We start from the raw sequence: 18579 nt of genomic DNA on the forward strand, positions 1-18579 counted from the left end.
CAAGGAACAAAGTTCCAGATTCTTAGTACAGTGTTGAAGAATTTTTTTTTTCCCTTTTCTCTACAGGAGAGCCAGTCTTCACTGGATATGAAAAACAAACTGGGCACCACTAAACAGACAGAAAATGGACAATTAGAACCGCAAAGCAAGGTTCCAGCTGAGGACCTCGCACTGACATTCAGGTAATATTGAGGAGTTCCTCATGGTTCTGCCCAACTTGTTTCATGTGCTGGAGAATAACAGAATCAGGGTGGCTCACTGGCGTATGAGTAATACCCCTTGTTTCAAGTTCTTTTTTTTCTGTGGAAAGAAGGTACCCCTTGCTTCAGATTTTCTTCTGTGGAAGCATCTATTAGGAAAAGATTTTATAAAGCAAGTTTTTATAGTGCAAGCATGAATTAGGGATAAAATCTAGCTAAGTAGGGGAGTGGAATGGGTCTGTGTCTCAATTAATGGAACAGAAGAACTGTCATACTTGCCAGATCAAAAGTCTGTCTAGCCAATGCTCGATGATTAGTAGGGAAGAACAGAAGAAATACAATGACTAGAAGAGAGATTGTTGTTGTAGTTTCAAAGAAAAGTAACATCGCAAATGCGAGAGGGAAAACTACTCCACCTTACTAATGACTGATGTGGATGTTGCCTGGGAGGGTGTGAAGCTTGGAAGAAAGTTCATTTTTATTAGGAGGCAGAGACTTTTCATCCTGTAGGTGTTTGGATGGGTTTAAACTCGCATTTAAGAAACTGAATTGAAATAAGCTATTGACTGGGAATGCTGGTAGTCTGCACAGCAACCACTGTAGGATGCCTACAAGCATCTGCTAATACTCAGGTTAGCGTTTTGACAGGAAGGCTCAAGTGCTGCAGATGTAAACTTGGCTTAGTAAAACATAACTTTGCGTGAGTGGCTTTGAATTTGGATATTTATTCATAGAATGCTAGTTAGAAAATATATTCCTCATAACTGCTTAGGAATTTTTTGCTTTCTTGTTACAACCAATCCATGAGTTCCATTCTATGCCATTAGACCAAGGCCTCTGGAATAGAAACCACTGCATTTGCAATTTCCATATGAAACTCCGCAAGTAATGAAATAAGTATTTATTTAAAAATCTTTAATAAAAAAAAATCTGGATATTTTAAATATTCTGGAGTATGTACATTGTACTGTAGATTTTTATGGAATATACTGAAATATTTAGTAAAACGTAACTAATCTAGAACCCTAAAACATACTTAAATCTTGCTTGGTTTTGATTCTCCTTATTTTATTTCTTCTCTTTCTGGTAAGCATCTGCAGTATACCAAACAACCTGTTCATTCCATAAGGCATGTCTATACCTGTTTATTCACAACTGTTCGAGACACTGCAGCAAGAAATACTCAGGTCCATGTTGTTCGCGTAATAAAAATGATGACAAATAACAATAATAGAAAAATCTTAGTAATCACTTCTCTTCACCCCTCATCTTTTGTCCTGACAACTGTCTTTCAGCAGTGATGTTCCGAACGGATCAGCCTTGACACAAGAGAACATTGGCCTCCTGTCAAACAAGACGGCATCTCTGAGCCTGTCGGAGGACCCGGAGGGCGGAGGAGACAACCACGACTCCCAGAGAGCGGGAGTTACACCCACGTCTGCTCCTTGAATTGAGGCCAGCATGCCCCATGGTTTCTTTTGCTGGGGTAGTGCTAGCTTCCATCGCGTTTTTTTCGAGGGGTAATTGGAGAAACCCAGGAGCAACAGCAGTAGCAGAGCAGCAGGTCCAGAGGCAATGTGCACAAACACAACTACTAGAAACAAATCCTGCACATAGTTCACATTAACGCATTTTTTAATTAAAAAAATGAAAATTAGCAGTATCTGCAAGCAATTCAAATTAAATTTGTTTTTGTTCTGTGAATGAACTTTATTTTAATAACTTTGGACGCCTTGGATCCCAGGGCTTAAAAAAAAAGATATTATATATATACTCTGTTTGATTAATTGTATGATCTTAATGAAGTAGGTTTTTTCTTTTATTTTGGTATTATTACATACCCAGTGCATAACTTTTTTTAAAAAATCACCTTCATTTCTCAACAATTAAAGCAACTTGGCCACTTCCTTGTATGATTCAAAAGGGAACAAGGAAGGAAGGCTGGAGAGGTTGGAGAGTAGCTATGAACTGTAGTACCAAAAGATGTGCAGCAAATTTCATTCTTAAAAACAGTTCCTCCCTTTGTGGCTAAGAACTGAACCATAACTTGTGTACAACATCCTTTTGCTTAAATAATTTAAGCTTATGCTGCGAGTGGCAGAATCTTTTTCAGTGCAGCAGGTACGGTCTGTAGTATATGCCTCAGCACAGCACGTATGGTTAAAATTGTAACAAAAAGAGTAACCCAACACCTGTATGTTATTTTATTTGAAAGTTGCTGGCGTATTTTCTGTGGGGACTAAAGAAGTCGGCAGAGAGCAGATTAACCTAGTCATGGGTGTTTCTGAAGGTGGTGAGCTGGGGCTTGTGGTAGGGAGGCTTAGCTAACCAGTGGAGGCTGCACAGCATGACCTAAGGCAGACTCTCTAGAAACAGAAACTAGAACACAAGCACATGCGGTTGCTGGACGTCAACTGTAGATGGTTCAGCAAGCTCATGTTAGGTGTCCAACGTTTGGATTTGCTTTTTGTTTTGTTTTTTAACTTACCGTGCCTTTAAAAGAACCTTACCAAAGTCCATACAATTAAGTCAACGCAGTGGGACTTAGTAAGCTCTCTGCCTTTTGAAGCATTCTTTCACGTATGCCTTCCTCTCAGCAGCTCTTGCCATTGTGTTTTTTTTTCCTTCGTTGCTATTACATTATTACTAAAACGATCATAACTTCCTCTATAAGCTGGTTTTTTTCTTCTTTTTGTTCACTGATGGATACCTATTTAATTGTGATGCTATTGAAGGCCTTTTACTGAAGGAGACAAACACCTTTACCTCTGTTGATGCACACAAACCAATCTGACAAAAGCAGAGGAGAAAGTGAGGAAATAAAGGAAAAGTTTCCTTCTTGAAAGGTGGCACTGGTCAGTGTTCATCAGAAATGGATGCCTCAGTCAAACCGCTGCTTTTGCAACATGTCTGTTGCTGCCTGAAGGCAGCAATTCTGTCTCATGGGAGGAAAGCTGCATCAAAACCATCACTTGAGTCACAGCACTGGTCCCGGCAGAGGTGGTCAGAAGGTACTGAAAGCCACGTTTTGCTTGATAAATCTAACGTGCTGCTTCTCCAAGTAGATGCTTTTGTAAGCAGAAGTTACAGAAGCTGTAAGTCTCTCTAGATCTCTTTCCTTAAAAAGCTAAAGTGAAAAAGGTTTTGTCCTTGCTGCACATCTTTTGACTGTTCCTACATGCACTGGGGTGAGGCCCTCTAAATGAAGAATTCTGTGGAGAATCGGGGTGGGTTTTTTTGTTTTTTGTTTTTTTTAATGCTGCTCCCTCTACACCTTCTTGGCCTGTTCTCTCTCTCTTTTTTTTTTTTCTTAATTTCTCTCTCTGGATTAGACTACTAAATCAGAAAGCACTGGATATGTAATAAATTACTGCATTGCTTTGGTTGGGTAAAGCAAGAGTTAATAATTTTCCTGGTTTTTAGTTTTTTCCTTAACCTTAACTCCTGCTGAGGTCATAGCAACCTTGGGCTAAGCTTTGCATTCATCATACTGTTAAATAAAACAAAATGGGGGGTGGGAGGGGATACAGTCCCACTATTGCCTACCAGTAGGAGAGTCCAAACAGAAGACTCTTTTGAGTAGCAATTATTTAATTTGCCCAGTCAAGGCACCGCGTTTATATAATATTTCACATTGAATTTGATTATGCCCTACAGACCTGGCTGGTCAAGGATTTGATACACATATTGGCTTGGGATTCGAGCTTTCTTTTTTATTTAAATAAAAATTTATATATAAATATATATATACATATATACATAGTTATATCTGTATATATATTGGGTATGTTTTAAGAATTTTTTCGCATGAGCGCAGCTGTTGTGATCAAATGTCTGGGAGGTAGAAGCACTGAATGAAGATAAAGGCATTTTTCAGCACGCACCCACATCCTCCATATCTCCTCACATGGGTTTATTTCACTCTTAGTCGAACTTTGGCCTCTGAACTGCCAAGAGAAGTAGTTTTGAAGCTTATTTATTTTCTTTTCCTTTTAATTTTTGGCAGAGAGTCATCTTTGCACTAGAGTAGCTTCATCTCCACCCCCTGCCCGCCCAATCCATCCATATCTCCTACTTGAGACCTAGCATTACAGCTGCTCTCCTTCGAGCTGAGAAGAACTAGACTGATGCAGTTTAGAGCCTGTCAGGTCTGTTCCTCCCTTCTCCACGTAGGGCGTGATGATTTTTAGCATGTTCCCCGGCAGCATGCTCACAAGTGAACTGACCCAGGACCCCGTGCTGTGTTCTCCCTTCCTTAAGTGCAGAGCACCACCATCAGGTCAGCCTTCTCTTCGTGGTTCTTAGTTTACGTCTTCCTGCTGTGTCTGTCTGAACACAGGAAGCTCATTTTAGTTGAGACAATTAGTGCAATATCCTAATTTAGGAGGGCAAGCCCAGAATGTAGATGTTCTTAAGTGTTCTTACTTTAGGTAAATTAAAATTTCAGAGACGGTTATAGTAGGTCTGAAACTCTAGATTTATTTTCAACACTAGGAAGAAAATCTGGAGGGGCAAAAATTTGTACCCGTTAACCACTTCTGCCAGCTAATTTCCAGGTCTGAAATTACTCTCTCCCCCCCGCCAGCTTTTGCTTCTGGGAGGAGCTCTACATTAAGAGCTATTCATATTTTCTTTGCTGGCCAACGTATCGTGAATGCTTCCAAGAGCTGAGGATTAAAAAGGAGACCTTACTGATGGGTTTTTTTCTCCTTTGTCCAGCTTTCTCTGTGCTGTACTTTGTGCACAGTGTCCTTGTTGTGATCAGTGTGTCCAGGTGAATGTCCTGTTTGCACAGTATTGTAGTTTGGCTTGTTAAATACTTTTTTGTTTGATATCTACAAACAATATTGATTTTTGGCTTTGTTTTTCCCTCCCTCCTCCTTTTTGCCCTTTCCCTCTATCTTTAGAGAAGTTTAATTGATCAGACAAGTCAAATAACAAACTATGAAACATGCTTTTAAGTCTATATGGAAGTTGCACCTAAAATTTTCACTTTTTGTGGAAAACCATGCTAACAGAAGTTAGAGAACAGATCGCTCCATGAATAGTGGAAGCACTGACTGCTATAGCAGGTTACTAGAGAACGAAAATTTCTGGAGCAACTCTTTATACTGCTAAATTCATTCCTGTACCCCGTTATTGCCCTACTTGTACAGGAATAGCATCCACTTCAGTGAAGTTAGTCTTGGCTAAAAACTGGCTTGGTCCCTTCCTTCTACTCAAGCCAGCAGTGTTGCAGTGGTGTTCGGGCACTTCTGCATCATTCGGTAGGTAGGTCTGGTTTCTTAGTGCAGTGGACAGCTTTGAACACTTGCTGACAGCAGGGTTTCAGCCCCAGCAGTGGACAAAACCCTAAAAATGGGAAGCCCCAAGTAGCAGGCCAGGCTTCAGAAAGTCAATCGGTGGTTCAGTCAGTTTGGAAAAGGTGTTTAGTTCTGTCGCGTTGTTTTCTTTATTCTTCCGTAAACATCTCCCTCCTTCCTTTCCTGTGACCTCCTTGTCCTCTCTCAGTAGAGGAAATCTACAGTTTTCCTTCCAGCCTTTCGTGTGCGGCCATACCCTGTCCCATCGTCGAGCGGGACTTTGCTTTTAGCTCTGAGCACCTTTCAGACTTGCAGCACTGTTGTCTATCCCCTTTCTTCCCGGTTGCTTTTCTGTCTGGTTTCTTCGGAGCCTCGTGCTCTCCCGCTTGCCCATGCCTTCCTCTGCCCCCTCTGTGGCCTGCCCGTTCACCCTCCCTGGTTGTGTAACAGTGACAGCTTGCTGCCTCGAAACGGAGCATTCAAATGAATTCGCTTAGCCAATAACTTCTGTGAAGTTGCCTTTTCTAATGGTGTTATTACTCAGTGATGCACAAATGTGATATTGCCCCTACTGGTAGGCAAACGGGGGATCTGTATAAACATGGTAAACTGCTGTTTTTCTTTAAAGGAGAGCCAAAGACTTGTGCTTTACTTTTTTTTTTTTTTTTTTTTTTCTCCCCTCCCTCCTGGTGTAGCTGTTCCGATTGTCAGATCTTTGTGGGGTTTTGTGAGTTGACTGTATTATCCTAATAGAAACTTACAGAAGTTAATGATTGTCAAGCCTTATCCATGCATTGAATGGTGTAAAATCATTCCGTTTAGTCATAAAATTTGCGATGTATTGAGATGTGTCTGGAGTATGCTAACATGTTTTCATTCTCTCGTGCGCTCTCCCAGCTAATGAAGAGGCTCATTTAGAGAGGGAGAAGGAACTTAGAAATTTATATAATCAAAGAAGCCTTGTGTGTAAGTGTTTAAATCTAAATTGACTTGAATACTGATTTAAAATTTCTTCAATTATAGTAAAAGATAAATCTGTGTTGCGAATGTGACTCTTTTGACTTTTAAGGCCATTGGAACTGAAAACACTTGTCAGCTGTGGCTTTACATTAAATTAGATGTGGAAGAAGCACACTTGCATGATGACATTGAGAGCAAAAATCAAGTAAAATGGGGCAAATCCTGTATTGGAAAGGACTAGGAGTGGGGCTTTTCATTGACAATACAACAAAGTTGCTTTTATTTCCCATCTGACTTAAACTCTTGCGGAATGTTGTTTTAAGATTCAGAGAAATCTGCAAAAGTAACATAAACCCTCAGCTTTTTGCCGTTTGCATTTGTAAGTGCAAACAGTAGTGAGCCGGACTACAGGATAGTTTTCTGAAGAAGCCCAACAACGGGTATGTTTGAGTAGCCGTTTCAGACCACCTGCGTGGTCCGAGGGTTTCAGTGCTAGAAAGCAGGAGGCTCAACAGCAGGACTGCCAGCTCGTTTCCTCTGCTCGGTAAAGGGGAGAGAATTGGTACCGTTAAAAGCAGTGTGTGTGTGTGTGTGTGTGTGAGTGTGTATGTGAGAGAGACAAAGTATTTATAGTCCTAGAGCAGTCAGAATCAATGCAGAGCAAGACTGCCTGTGGCGTGATTTTGCCTTCGTATTCACATTTGTCCTCATGGTTCCCGTCTTCAAAATGCACACTTTTATCCCATCTAATGTTGATAGCACTGATTTAAAAAAAAAAAAAAAAGTAATTTTTTTGTAACACAGTGAAGAGACTTCCTTAAAAAAAAAAAAAAGGTACTTGTCTTTTAAAGTTGCAATACTGGAGACAATACTGGAGAAATGTCTGCCTTCCCTGAATAGATGTAAACTCTGAATTTATGAGGAAAGTGAGACAGCTGTTCTGAGCCACCTTTTGGATGTGGCATCGGTGCTAAAAATATTAAAAAATTAAATGCAATGGCTGTCGCCTGCAGTATGGGAGCATGCAGGCTGTGTGGCGCTAACTGACTTGTTCTCAGATCAAGTATCTGAAATGTAGCAACTGAACTGGGGAGTCTCTTTTTTTCCGTATTGCACTGTTACCAAATGCTTTGTTTTTGCTGAAAAGCCAGGAAGGAGAAAGAGGCTAAAGAGTCGGTGAGTCCAAGTTACTCGGCGCAGGTCAGCTGTCGGGGGAAGTATTCTCCCGGCAGAGCCTCCCTGCGCGGTTAATATGTGGTCTTTATTCCTGTACAGGAGGAACATAACTGTTCAGTGTTGTCACAGTCTTGGAGGCAATTCTTGCGATACGGATACAGCCTTGGAAAGGGAAGGAGAGCAAATTAGTTCAATTTTTGTTTTTTTTTTTTTTCCCCCTTCGTCTCAGTGGCGAGGGTAACATCATGCCGTGGAAACTCTCTGAACGCTATGGTAAGGAAGGATGCGGCTTTTTCTGAAATTTCCCAATAAAAGGAATGTGTGGGAGTTTGGCTTTGTCTTTATCCTTGCATCAGGAGCATCCCAGTTATTTGAAGCTTAAAGTATGTGACTGTAATAATCAAATTTAGATGTGTGTAGCTTAGTAACTTAATTAGCTGGTCTTGAGAGGCACAGTCTGCAATTCCAGTGTGTTTGTGTACAATTTAGTGCAAATTGCCAGATGTTCAGCACTTGGGGAAATTCGGGGCATCTTGCTTCATCCAGCAAAGTGAGTATCTGTAGATATACATGGCTGGATGTTCTCGTATTTTGGGAAACAACTGATTGTTGGATCTGGAAATCCTAGAAAAACACAATTTCAATTTAAAAGTATGATCCTAAGAAAGATGCAACAGTGGGTGAGGTGGCATCTCTGAAAATAAGCATTGGGTGTGATGGAATTACTTGTGAAATGTGTAGGGCAAAAACACCTGTAAGGAAAAAAAAAATCTTGTGGAGTATTTGATGTTTGAGAAATTACTTGCTGCTTTGTAATGTTAAATGGATTTATTAATAATTCTGTGGCAGACAGTACTCACAAGTCTTTGGCATCCAAACCAGATTGTGTACTGCATGGATCCCACAACTGGACGTGTGTGCTGACCTCTTTATTTCTAGCTCTTTTTGATTTGGCAGCAGCATTTTATACGTGCATAAAGCAACCTGAGGCAGAAGAAACCCATCGCGGCTGCTGCCCCGTTCACAACTGGTACCTTTAATCTGCAGCCTCTCGCGAGTGGAGCTGCTCTGACACGGGCAGATGCGACACAGCAAATGACTCTGTCTAGTTTTAAGGAGTTCCCGCTGCCCCTTTGGCCTCTGCTGCTGTTGAAGCAGCCTCTCTGCTAAGAGGAGCTTTCCTTGAAGTCGGCTTAGCAACTGTGCTGTAGCTTCATTATTTTTGCTGATTTTTTTGTAACTGGTACCTTAATGTCGAGAGCTCTTTCCCCATCGTGTCCATTGCTGTGGGGAGGAAGAGGAGAGGCAAGGCAGGAGGAGGGAGAAAGGCTCGTGGGATTTTCTATGCAGCTGCTCCCACCCACCCATCCCTCTTTGAAATCATCTACTTCCAGTTGTGGGATTTCTCTATAGATGGGTTTATTTTTCCCTGTTTTTGTAAGCTTAGTTTATTTTGATCTTGTTAGTGTCATACAAGTCTCCCAGAGACATTCTGCAGTCATTATCACCTTTTTGGGTGGAGTTTATTTTTTTTGTTTTTGTTTTTTTAATAACTTTTAACATTGGTGCGTATATGCTTGGGATAGAGCTCATGTAATTTTCCAATCGTATTGATTGTATGTGATTGTGCCCTGCAGAGGTATATTTAACAAAGAATGAAATAAAATAAAAAAGGATAGTCTAGGTTAATAAAGGAGACCGTGAGATTTGCTGAGTCAGGTTACGAACTAGTTCTTGAATTTATTTAGGATTTTGGGTAAGTGAAGTTCCTTGTCTGATGTTCTCATAAATCAATGCTAATCAAAATGTCATTGTTTCTCTTTGTTTGTGGAACTAGTTCTTTTCTTGCTTTTCTTCTCCTTCCTTTGGTTTCTTCCTTTCCTTTTCCTTCCTTCCCCAGTAAAAAAAAATATATAGAGAGAGCCTTATGGGTATGGCTGACTGCATTGGCTTGATAATTGTGAATAGTTGTTTATAACTAGCACAGCATTTTTAATAGGCGTAGAGATCAAAGACAGCATGTGAAAAGAGTTCTCTAGACTGCAATCTTGGCGAGGTCGGGGGAGTGCTGAGCGCACACTTGTACACGCAGGCCCGGCCACGGGGGAGGCACGCAAGGCGCTGAGATAATCCTCCTTGAGAGGTCGGGTACTTCGCTGCCCGTTGGAAAAGAGGATAAAAAGGATGGAAGAGTTCACTATATCCAGCTCCCTGTGCTTTTACTCCTTCAATATACATTTTAAAAGAGAAGCCTTGTAGATGTTGTGCTGAAGTGGGAAGGCGAGGATCCCGAGACTGGAAAGTCAGTGTCCCCCTCCTTATTTCCTCCTTAGAGCTAGAGCCGAAAACACTTTTGTATTGAAGACCAACACCGTGAAGACCTGTTGTGCGTGCGTGCATGGTGGTTATACAGGAAAAGCTGTATGTTGAAACACTATTTCCCCTTTACCTTGCTTTTCTCCCTCTTGAAGCTGGCTCGGACTCGCCTTGCTTCCACATCGTGTCCAAGGGTCCCCTGAGTTATATATATAAAATATATGTATTTTAACGAGCAGAAAGGAAGTGATTCGCTACTTGGTTTGTAAATAGATGGAAGTGTCTATCAGGTGTTACCTGCTTTACTGTCAGCATTTATATTAAATGATAAATTAACGGAGAACACCTTGAAATCTCTCTCTCTCGCTGTCTGGGCTGATTGCGCGTTCTTCTACATTCTGCACGATGAGCCTCTCGCCTGGAAGCCAGCGCGTGTGTGCTGGAGTTGCCGAGGTGCCAGGCGTCTCGGCAGAGAAGCCCCGTGAAGGTTGGTCCCCCCTCGCGTGGGCTTTAGCAAAGCATCGGGCGGCTACAAATACAAAATTGGTCGAAGGGCTTCCGGTGGGGATTAAGCCGCTGCTCCTCCGAGAGCCGGCGCGAGGGCAGCCTTGTCCGGGGAGCCGGTCCCGGCGCCCGTCCTGTCGGGATGGCCGCTGGGCGCTCGTGCTTCCCGCAGCCGTCCTCTCCCGCTGCGAGCCGGGGGGCGGCCGGCGCTCGCGCAGGGAAGCGCGGCAGAGGGCTCGGTGCTTCTGTTGGTTACCCGCTTGCGGGTGCTCTCTTGGGGGAAAAACGCAGCGTTTCTGTCAAGTGATTGGCTTTCGAAGGAAATCGTAGTGTTGTGGAGACCCTGATCTCGTTGGGAGGGAGCAGTGGCTGCTCTCAACCGCAAGGACTGTCAGGAACATGAGCGTTTTATTATTATTGTTCAGTTAATGGGATGAAGGGGAGGCTGGGTTCAGATAGGTGACAGCTGCAGGACAGACGGGTGTAGATACTGAGAGAGCCTCTTAGTGCTCCCAAGTGCCGCTGTCTTCCCGGCCTCTCCAGAAAAGAGGCAATTCTGAGGGCCTCGCAAGCACGATGACAAAAACGACGCGCAGCAGCTCGTCCCTCCTGCCCGCAGCTGCCGGGCGCGGAGCTTTGGCGCTTGAGGATGCTGAGCAGCAGCAGGTACCGCTTCGGAGCGAGCAAGGACCCATCTGTCCCTTGGAGCCCGCGGAAGCAGCTTTGGGGACAGAGCCGTCGCTCCATGAAAGCAAACGAGGCAGCTCGTAGTTTTTATTGATGCACTTGTCCCTTTGGATGCTTCCGTCGGCACGGACCTGCCCAGGCAGAAGTGCTGCGCCATAAATGGCCACTGAAGTCATTTTTCAGTGCAGTACGTGTCAGCCTGCGGTTTGGAAAATATACAGATCCCTTCAGTGGCCTACGTACAATTTTTTGGAATATTTAGAGGGAGGGAAAAGAGGGGAAAAAAGTGAACGTTCTCCCCCAGACACGGGGAGAAGGGCAGCCCGGGCTTGGACGCCGCCCGGGCTTGGACGCCGCGCGCTCCCCTCCGCGGGAAGCCCCCGGGCCCCGCTGGCAGCCCCGGGAAGCGGCGGGCGCAGCCGGACGGGTCGCGGGCGCGAAGCCCTCCCTCGCGGGGCGTTGTGCGGCAGGGCGGCGCGGGCGCTGCTCGGAGGCGCTGCTGCGCGGGGCCGGGCCGGGCCGTACGCTTGCTGTCGGCGAAGGCGGACGAGGGCGAGAACGGCGCCCGCGCCGGGCCGCGGCAGGTCTTCAGCGGGGCGCTCGCGGCTCCGCAGGGCTCCCGCGAGAGCGGAGCTGGGCAGTGGCGCGCCGTCCCCTGCCTTGCCTTACCTGCACACCTGAAAGGGGGGGTATTTTGTTGTTTTTGTTGTTGTCGTTTTGTTTTCACGCTAGGACTTCTCAATTTTTTTTTTTTTTTTAGTGGCACGAAACGAGGGCATCTGGCGCTTGCGTGGGGTGGGTGGCCAAACTTTCCCTTGTCAGATTGAACTTTAAAACCTCCTTCAAACTAAACATTGCTCCGCTCTGCTCTTTGCTTAACCTGCTGCGGCCGGTCGTCAGCCTTTGGCCTCGGCGCCCCGCTCCCCTCCCGCCCTGCCTCGCTCCCCCCGGGCCGGCGCCTTCAGTGGCCGAGCCGCTTCGGGCGCCCGCGCACCTCGAGGCAGACGGCCGCTCCTGCAGCGACGTGCGTTTCCCTCCGAGAAGCCGCTTCGAGCCCCGGGGCAGGTGAGCTCCCCCGCGCCGCCGGGGCGCGGGCCGGCCGGCCGCCTCTCGGCGGAGCGAGCTCTCCGCGGCACGTCTCCGCGCGTCCCGGGGGGCGGCCGGCCGGGGCCGGGGCCGGGGCCGGGGCTCGGCCTCCGGGCGTTGCGAGGCTCCGGCCGGGAAAGCCCAGCTGCGACGCGCGCCGAGGCGAGCCGCCTTCTGGGGAGCGCTCGAGGGCCCGGCCCGCGCGGACGCCCCCGGGCCCCGCCGGCTCCGGGCCCGCCGCGGGGCCGGGGCCGAGCCCGCTCTTTCCCGTTCCAGGACATGCATCTTTTTGCGGCGTGTCTCCTCGGCGTCTGGGCTCTGGCCGCCCCTCAGCGCTACGTCGTGGAGGACGTTTGCACGGCGAAGCCGCGCGACATCCCGGTGAATCCCGTCTGCATCTATCGCAACCCGGAGAAGAAGCTGCAGGAAGGCGACGGGCAAGAGGCGGAGAAAGACAAGATCCCCGGGTTCACCAACCCCCGCGTCTGGGAGCTGTCGAGGGCCAACTCGCGCTTCGCGGTGGTCTTCTACAAGTACCTGGCCGACTCCAAGGACAACGGGGAGAACATCTTCATGTCGCCCCTCAGCATCTCCACAGCCTTCGCCATGACCAAGCTCGGCGCCTGCGGTGACACCCTCCAGCAGCTCATGGAGGTCGGTGGCAATTCCTCGGCCTTTTTCGGTAGCCGTCACCAGGGCCCGGGAGACGGCAGAGCTGGCAGTGGCTGAGCACCGCTGCGGGGCTCCCCGGCTCGGGAAGGAGACCTGTAGCGAAACAAGCCCCCGGGCAGGACGCGTCAGGCTTTGGCTCCGAGCTCTTTGAGTCCCAATTCTTTCCTTAGACGCAGCATTCAGGGCGAGTTTCCCTGGGTTTGGCAAGTCCGTTTCCACCTGGAGGAAAGGAAACCCATCCTGGAGAGAGGGAAGAGGAACACCTTGTTTCTTGCAGGCCTGGCTTGCAAGGGTAGTTAGGGCTGCTCTTGTGCAAAAAGCAGAAGTCATGCAGTAAGTCCCATTGGGCCTTCTTCACATCCCTCCTGCTCCCCTGGGACAAGGTGGGATTTGTCTGGGCTAATGAAACTTAGAGCTGCAGCACCATAGTGCGGGCTGACCTTGCTCCTGTGCTGGTGGGGTCCATGCTTGGAGCACAAGCCGAAACCCCCAGGAGCAAGCGGCCAGGCCTCCCCGGGCAAGAGACCGCTGCAAGCCACCTTCCAAGCAGCAGCAAAAGCATCAGTGGGAGACGGTGTAGAGACCCCTTTGTAGGTTGGTACTAAGTTACAGCCCGTCCCCCGCGTCAAAGCGGGGACGTGTTGGCGAGAAGAGCTCTCCCCAGTCCTTCCTGCCTTGAGGCCAAATGAGGTTTTGGCCTGCAGGGCTGTGACTGGTTCCCTTCGGGAAGACTTGGCTGTGTTTGGTTTTACTCTCAAAGCTGTTGAATCAGTCAGGGTTCCCCTCATACAGACACCCGCCACCGGTCCTGTGGGATCAGTGTCCTCCGAAGGGAAGTCAGCTCCGTGCTGGTCCAACAGCCCTTCTCGCCCACCAGCTGGCTGCGTGCTCCGGCCCCGCTGGGTCCTGCCCTTGCAGACAGGAAACTACAGTCCGGAGGGGCCTTCCCGCAGGCGGGTGGGAACAGGATCTGCTCCGCGTGCTCCCACTGCCATTCTGCCAGCAGCTCCTGCCTCCAAAGGAAGCAATGTTGGTGTCAGCTGAGGTCATCCTTGGTCTGAGGCAGCATAGAGCAGTGAAACATGTCTCCCAGCTTCTTCTCCCACTCCCTCCCCTTCGGGCCAGTCCTTCCCACTGACACAGAGTCATCCAGGGACGTGGAAATGCGGATTGGCTCCTACAAACGAGCCAATAACGCCCCCTTTGCCTTGCAGGAGCTCATGCCAGGGACTCCAGATGTTTATGTGGAGCAGCGTGCTGGGGGATTTTCTGTGCCTAAAGCTCAGAGGTTGGATGGATGCTGGCTGACAAATCATAACTGCCCTTCTGTCTGGCAGCTAGGAAGGGATTAGGAAAACCTCACTGTGCTGCAGGAGTCTAGCCTCGAAACGGCTGCAACGTATTCTCGTTCCTTGCAAACAGATCACGTGTGCCCGAGTTACTCAACAGGCCGACACGTGGGCAGGAACGGCCTGTGGGAGTGTCGCAGAAGGCTTTAGCGCAAGCCTTGCGGGTCCTCCTGTGACCTGCAGCAAGCAACCCAAGAGTTGCTTCCAGCCCCTACAGTGAGACACTCACGTTGTGTAAAGCTCTCAATGAGCAGCACCTCGGTATGTTGAGCAGGGTTTCATTCCTCCCTTCGAGCTCTCCAAAGCCAGGTCTCAGGCTGGGAACGTGCTGCTTTTATGTAGATTTGGTGGTGTTGATAGATGAAGCTCAGGGCCTGTAGATTTCGTGCGCCGTGGTCTGTGCTGGCGGGCAGAGGGCAAAGGGCTGTATCTACGCTTGCTGTGGGCCCCAGGTGAGCAGTCGTCTGGCATGTTGGCAATGAATGTGCAGGTTCAGCCCTCAGTGTGGGGCTGCAGGACCATGGGAGCCCGCTCATGGAGTCCTCCTCGCTGTTTTGGTCTTCTAGGTCTTTCGATTCGACACCATTTCAGAAAAGACATCTGATCAGATCCACTTCTTCTTTGCCAAGCTGAACTGCCGGCTTTACAAGAAAGCCAACAAATCCTCAGAGCTCGTATCAGCCAACCGCCTCTTTGGGGAGAAATCTTTGGTCTTTAATGAGACTTACCAGAACATTAGCGAAATAGTTTATGGAGCCAAGCTCTGGCCCTTGAACTTCAAAGTGAGTCTGAACTGCTCGGGCTTTCTCCCTGTTTTCCACGTCCTTCTGCTTTTGCTGCTTCCCCACTCTTTGCCCGCAGGGCTGGGCCCACAGGACGTGAGTGCAGGCGGGCGCGTGGGGCACAGCGCCTTCGGTCCTGGCTCGCCTTAAGCACGGTTGCCTTCCAGCCTGTCTTCTCTAAATGCTGCAGCTCTGTGCTGGAAGCAGTATCCTCCCTGGGAGCCCCTTTGGCTACGGAGGGGACACAGAGAGGTGTTTAAAACCCTTGACTGACTTAGGTATTTTGGTCTCTTTCTTCAGGAAAAGCCAGAGCTCTCCAGGAAGATAATTAACGAGTGGGTAGCTAACAAGACGGAGAGGCGCATCACAGAAGTGATCCCGGAAGGAGGAATAAGTGATCTCACTGTCCTGGTCCTGGTCAACACCATTTATTTTAAGGTAGGACTAACAAAACCTGGAGAGCAGCCTGTTTCCTTGGGTCGAGTGATAATATTAACGTTTGTCTGTCTGTTCTTCCTCTCTCTCTTTTAGGGGCACTGGAAATCGCAGTTCCCAGCTCCAAACACAAAACTGGATTTATTTCATAAAGCCAACGGTGAGACCTGCAAGGTCCCGGTTATGTACCAAGAGTCCAAATTCCGCCATGCCGCCATCCCCCAGGACAAAGTGCAGGTGCTGGAGCTGCCTTACAAAGGGGACGATATCACGATGGTGCTGGTCCTGCCTGATGCTGGGACGCCGCTGGTGGAGGTGGAGCGAGACTTGACGTCGGAGAAGCTGCAGACCTGGATAGGGTCCTTGACGGAGCTCTCAATCTCAGTCTTCCTCCCTCGCTTCCGCATCGAGGACAGTTTCAGTGTCAAGGAGAAGCTGAGAAGAATGGGGCTGGAAGATCTCTTCAGCCCAGAAAATGCCAGACTCCCAGGTCAAACGTGACGACGGGGCAGCGCAGGGTGCAGGCAGGGGTTAATCGTTCCTCCATGGGTGCGCAGACAGTGAGCGCCACAGCATGCAGGGAGAGCCTGAAAGCGGTGAGGTGCCGCAGCGGTTGCAGATGCCTCTGGGTTCAGTCCCGGCACAGCAGTGCGGCCTGCTCAGCGCTGCGGCTGGGGGAGCGTAGGGCCCTACCGCGCTTGGCGGTAGATACCCATGTTTTAGGGCAGGCTTGCCTTCTGCTTTGATGCCATGCTACGAGGGATGGAAATGTTTTGCCTCTTGAGCTGTCATCTCAAAACATATTAAAATTTTCTCTGTCTTGTTATTCTGGGTTTTAGGTATCATTGCAGAGGGCCGGACAGACCTCTACGTATCTGACGCTTTCCACAAAGCCTTCCTTGAGGTAAGCTTTGTTTTGTCCCAAGACATGTTTTCCTCTCAACTTTCATTTTAAAAACATGAAGCACGACAAGGGAAAAAATAGCTTCAAACCTACAGCGTTCACTTCTCGGGGAGGGGGGCGGAAACCCGGCGCCGCGACCGCACCAAGCCTCTCGGCCCTCGGGGTTGCTGTGCGTGCCGGGAGTATACGTAGGACATGTCGGGAGCCCGTCTGTGACAAGCCTGTGGCCTGATCCAAAGCTTGGTGACGTGGCTGAGAGCTCCTTCCCGCTGGTTTCACACCGGGCACGTGGTGGTGGGGCAGGATGGCCTCAGACTGGCGCCGCTCTGCCCTTGCCCTGCTCGGGGGGGGGGGGGGGGGGGGGGGGGGGGGACTGCTCTGCATCCCTCTGACCTGCGAGCTCCAGCTACCTGCTGCCACCTCTTTACCTGCGCGAAGGCAGGCACTGTCCCACTTACTGCACTGGTTTTGGCTCTGACTTTTACCTGCCTTGGCTGCTAGCACATGGATGATAACAAGCAGCAACGCAGGCCCGACTTTCCCAGGGGGGCAGCCGCTTTGGGATTGTACGGGACACGCGTACAATTGCAAATCATGCCTGTGCATCCAGGACAGTTAAGGATATTCCCTAAAATAAAACATTGCTGTGACTGGTGCTGAAGCCATGATGTTGCCCCTCTTTTTCGTGCTTCAGCTTGGTGGGAAGGAGGGAGAGCCCTCTACAGCAGCGCATCTGAAACCTGCCAGAGCTGCAGGAACGGGCGCTGCGTGACGCCTGCGTTTTAATCTGCTCTGCTCTCTTGATCGGCAGGTGAACGAAGAAGGCAGCGAGGCATCAGCTGCTACCGCTGTCACCATCTCCGGCCGGTCCTTCTCCATGAACAGAATGATCTTCAATGCCAACAGGCCCTTCCTGCTCTTCATCCGGGAAGCTGCCCTCAACACCATCATCTTCATGGGCCGAATAGCCGATCCTTGCTCCTAAGCCAGTAGGGCCCTGCTCCTCCTCTCTGCCCCTGGCAAGTGGCCGTAGGGAGCTGTCACGCAGCCCAGCCTGCGCCTAGGGCGGTTGGGCTCGCTGTTCGGTGCAAGCTGCTGGGGGTGGTTGTACCCAGGTGACCCGGTGCTTCTCCTCCTCGCTGGGGCAGGTGAGGTGTCGCAGGGCATCGACCCTGCCCCAGCCTTTGCGCGAAGGAAGCCGAATGCTTTCTGGCACTAGTATTTCTGTGGCACCCAAAGAGAGTCCAGCATTTGCCATCTTTCTTGTATCCAACCTCTCCTCCCTTTCAGGCCTCAAACTGTAACACTGATCACCTGGTACATTAAAACCTCTAGATCTGGATGTAACGAACCAGTCCCAGTTTGGGCAGTTTTCTCCTTGCTGAACCATTTCCTAGGCCTACAAAAGCTTCCCTTTTCGAATGAAAAGGCCCTTCTCTGCGCTCCCCGATCCCGGCACTACTACTAAGCGGGTCAGTCCTGCACTGCAGAGGTCAGTGGAATAGGGGCTGTCAGCTGGCACTCACCAGCTGTGCTGAGAAACATCCTCACGCAGTTCTGCGCTGAACAGCTGGTAGGTGGAAGAGCTGCCCAACGTCCTCGTCTAAGTGCTGATTAGTCACTAGCAAAAGCACCTCTTAGCTAAGGCTGTACGTCTGAGTGGTGATCGTCAAACTAGTTTCGTGGTAAAGTTACTGTAAGGGTAACTCTGGACCACAGCAGTGCACGACTAAGGTAACGCAACCACCAGCTGCCTTTCTGTCCCAGTTGCTCCACAACGTCCCTGTGCTGTCCTGTGAAGGAAGCTATCCTGAAAAAACTTATTTCACCTGTAGGTTTACGCCCAGCGCTGAAGCACGCTGGCTTGCTGCCCCTCCATACGTGTGCTCTGACCTCCGTTGCACCCCGGAGCAGCTGCATTACTGCAGGAAGGACCCTCCCACGGGGCTGGCTGCAAGATGCAGAAGTAAATGCCTTCGGCATTTAGGGCAGCTGTTTTAAAAAACCAGCAACACAACCAAACAAACCAAAGCACAGTCCTCTCCTGTTGTTAGTGGTACACGTAACAGATATGTTGTGCACAGACAGATGCTACAGTGTTGGCTGGCGGCACTCACCGATGTGCTATTTACTCTCCAGCTTTCACGGGACCAGTAAAATGTCCTGACTTAGAAAACAGACATACACAAACCTCCCTTCTTCTAG

General features: G+C 48.9%; 1 protein-coding gene across 1 annotated transcript in view; it reads left to right on the plus strand.

The window, feature by feature from the left end:
- The window catches only part of RC3H1 (ring finger and CCCH-type domains 1), a 72460-nt gene extending 54627 nt beyond the window's left edge, over positions 1–17833 (plus strand). Inside the window, 7 exon segments of the mRNA XM_062581984.1 lie at positions 67–195; positions 12509–12886; positions 14820–15035; positions 15336–15473; positions 15567–15960; positions 16310–16374; positions 17186–17833. Coding sequence (XP_062437968.1) covers positions 67–195; positions 12509–12886; positions 14820–15035; positions 15336–15473; positions 15567–15960; positions 16310–16374; positions 17186–17359 — 1494 coding nt within the window. The 3' untranslated portion in view covers positions 17360–17833.
- Positions 17834–18579: the final 746 nt, after the last annotated feature.

This window comes from Rhea pennata, chromosome 8 (genome assembly GCF_028389875.1).
Source record: "Rhea pennata isolate bPtePen1 chromosome 8, bPtePen1.pri, whole genome shotgun sequence".
Classification (NCBI taxonomy): Eukaryota; Metazoa; Chordata; class Aves; order Rheiformes; family Rheidae; genus Rhea; species Rhea pennata.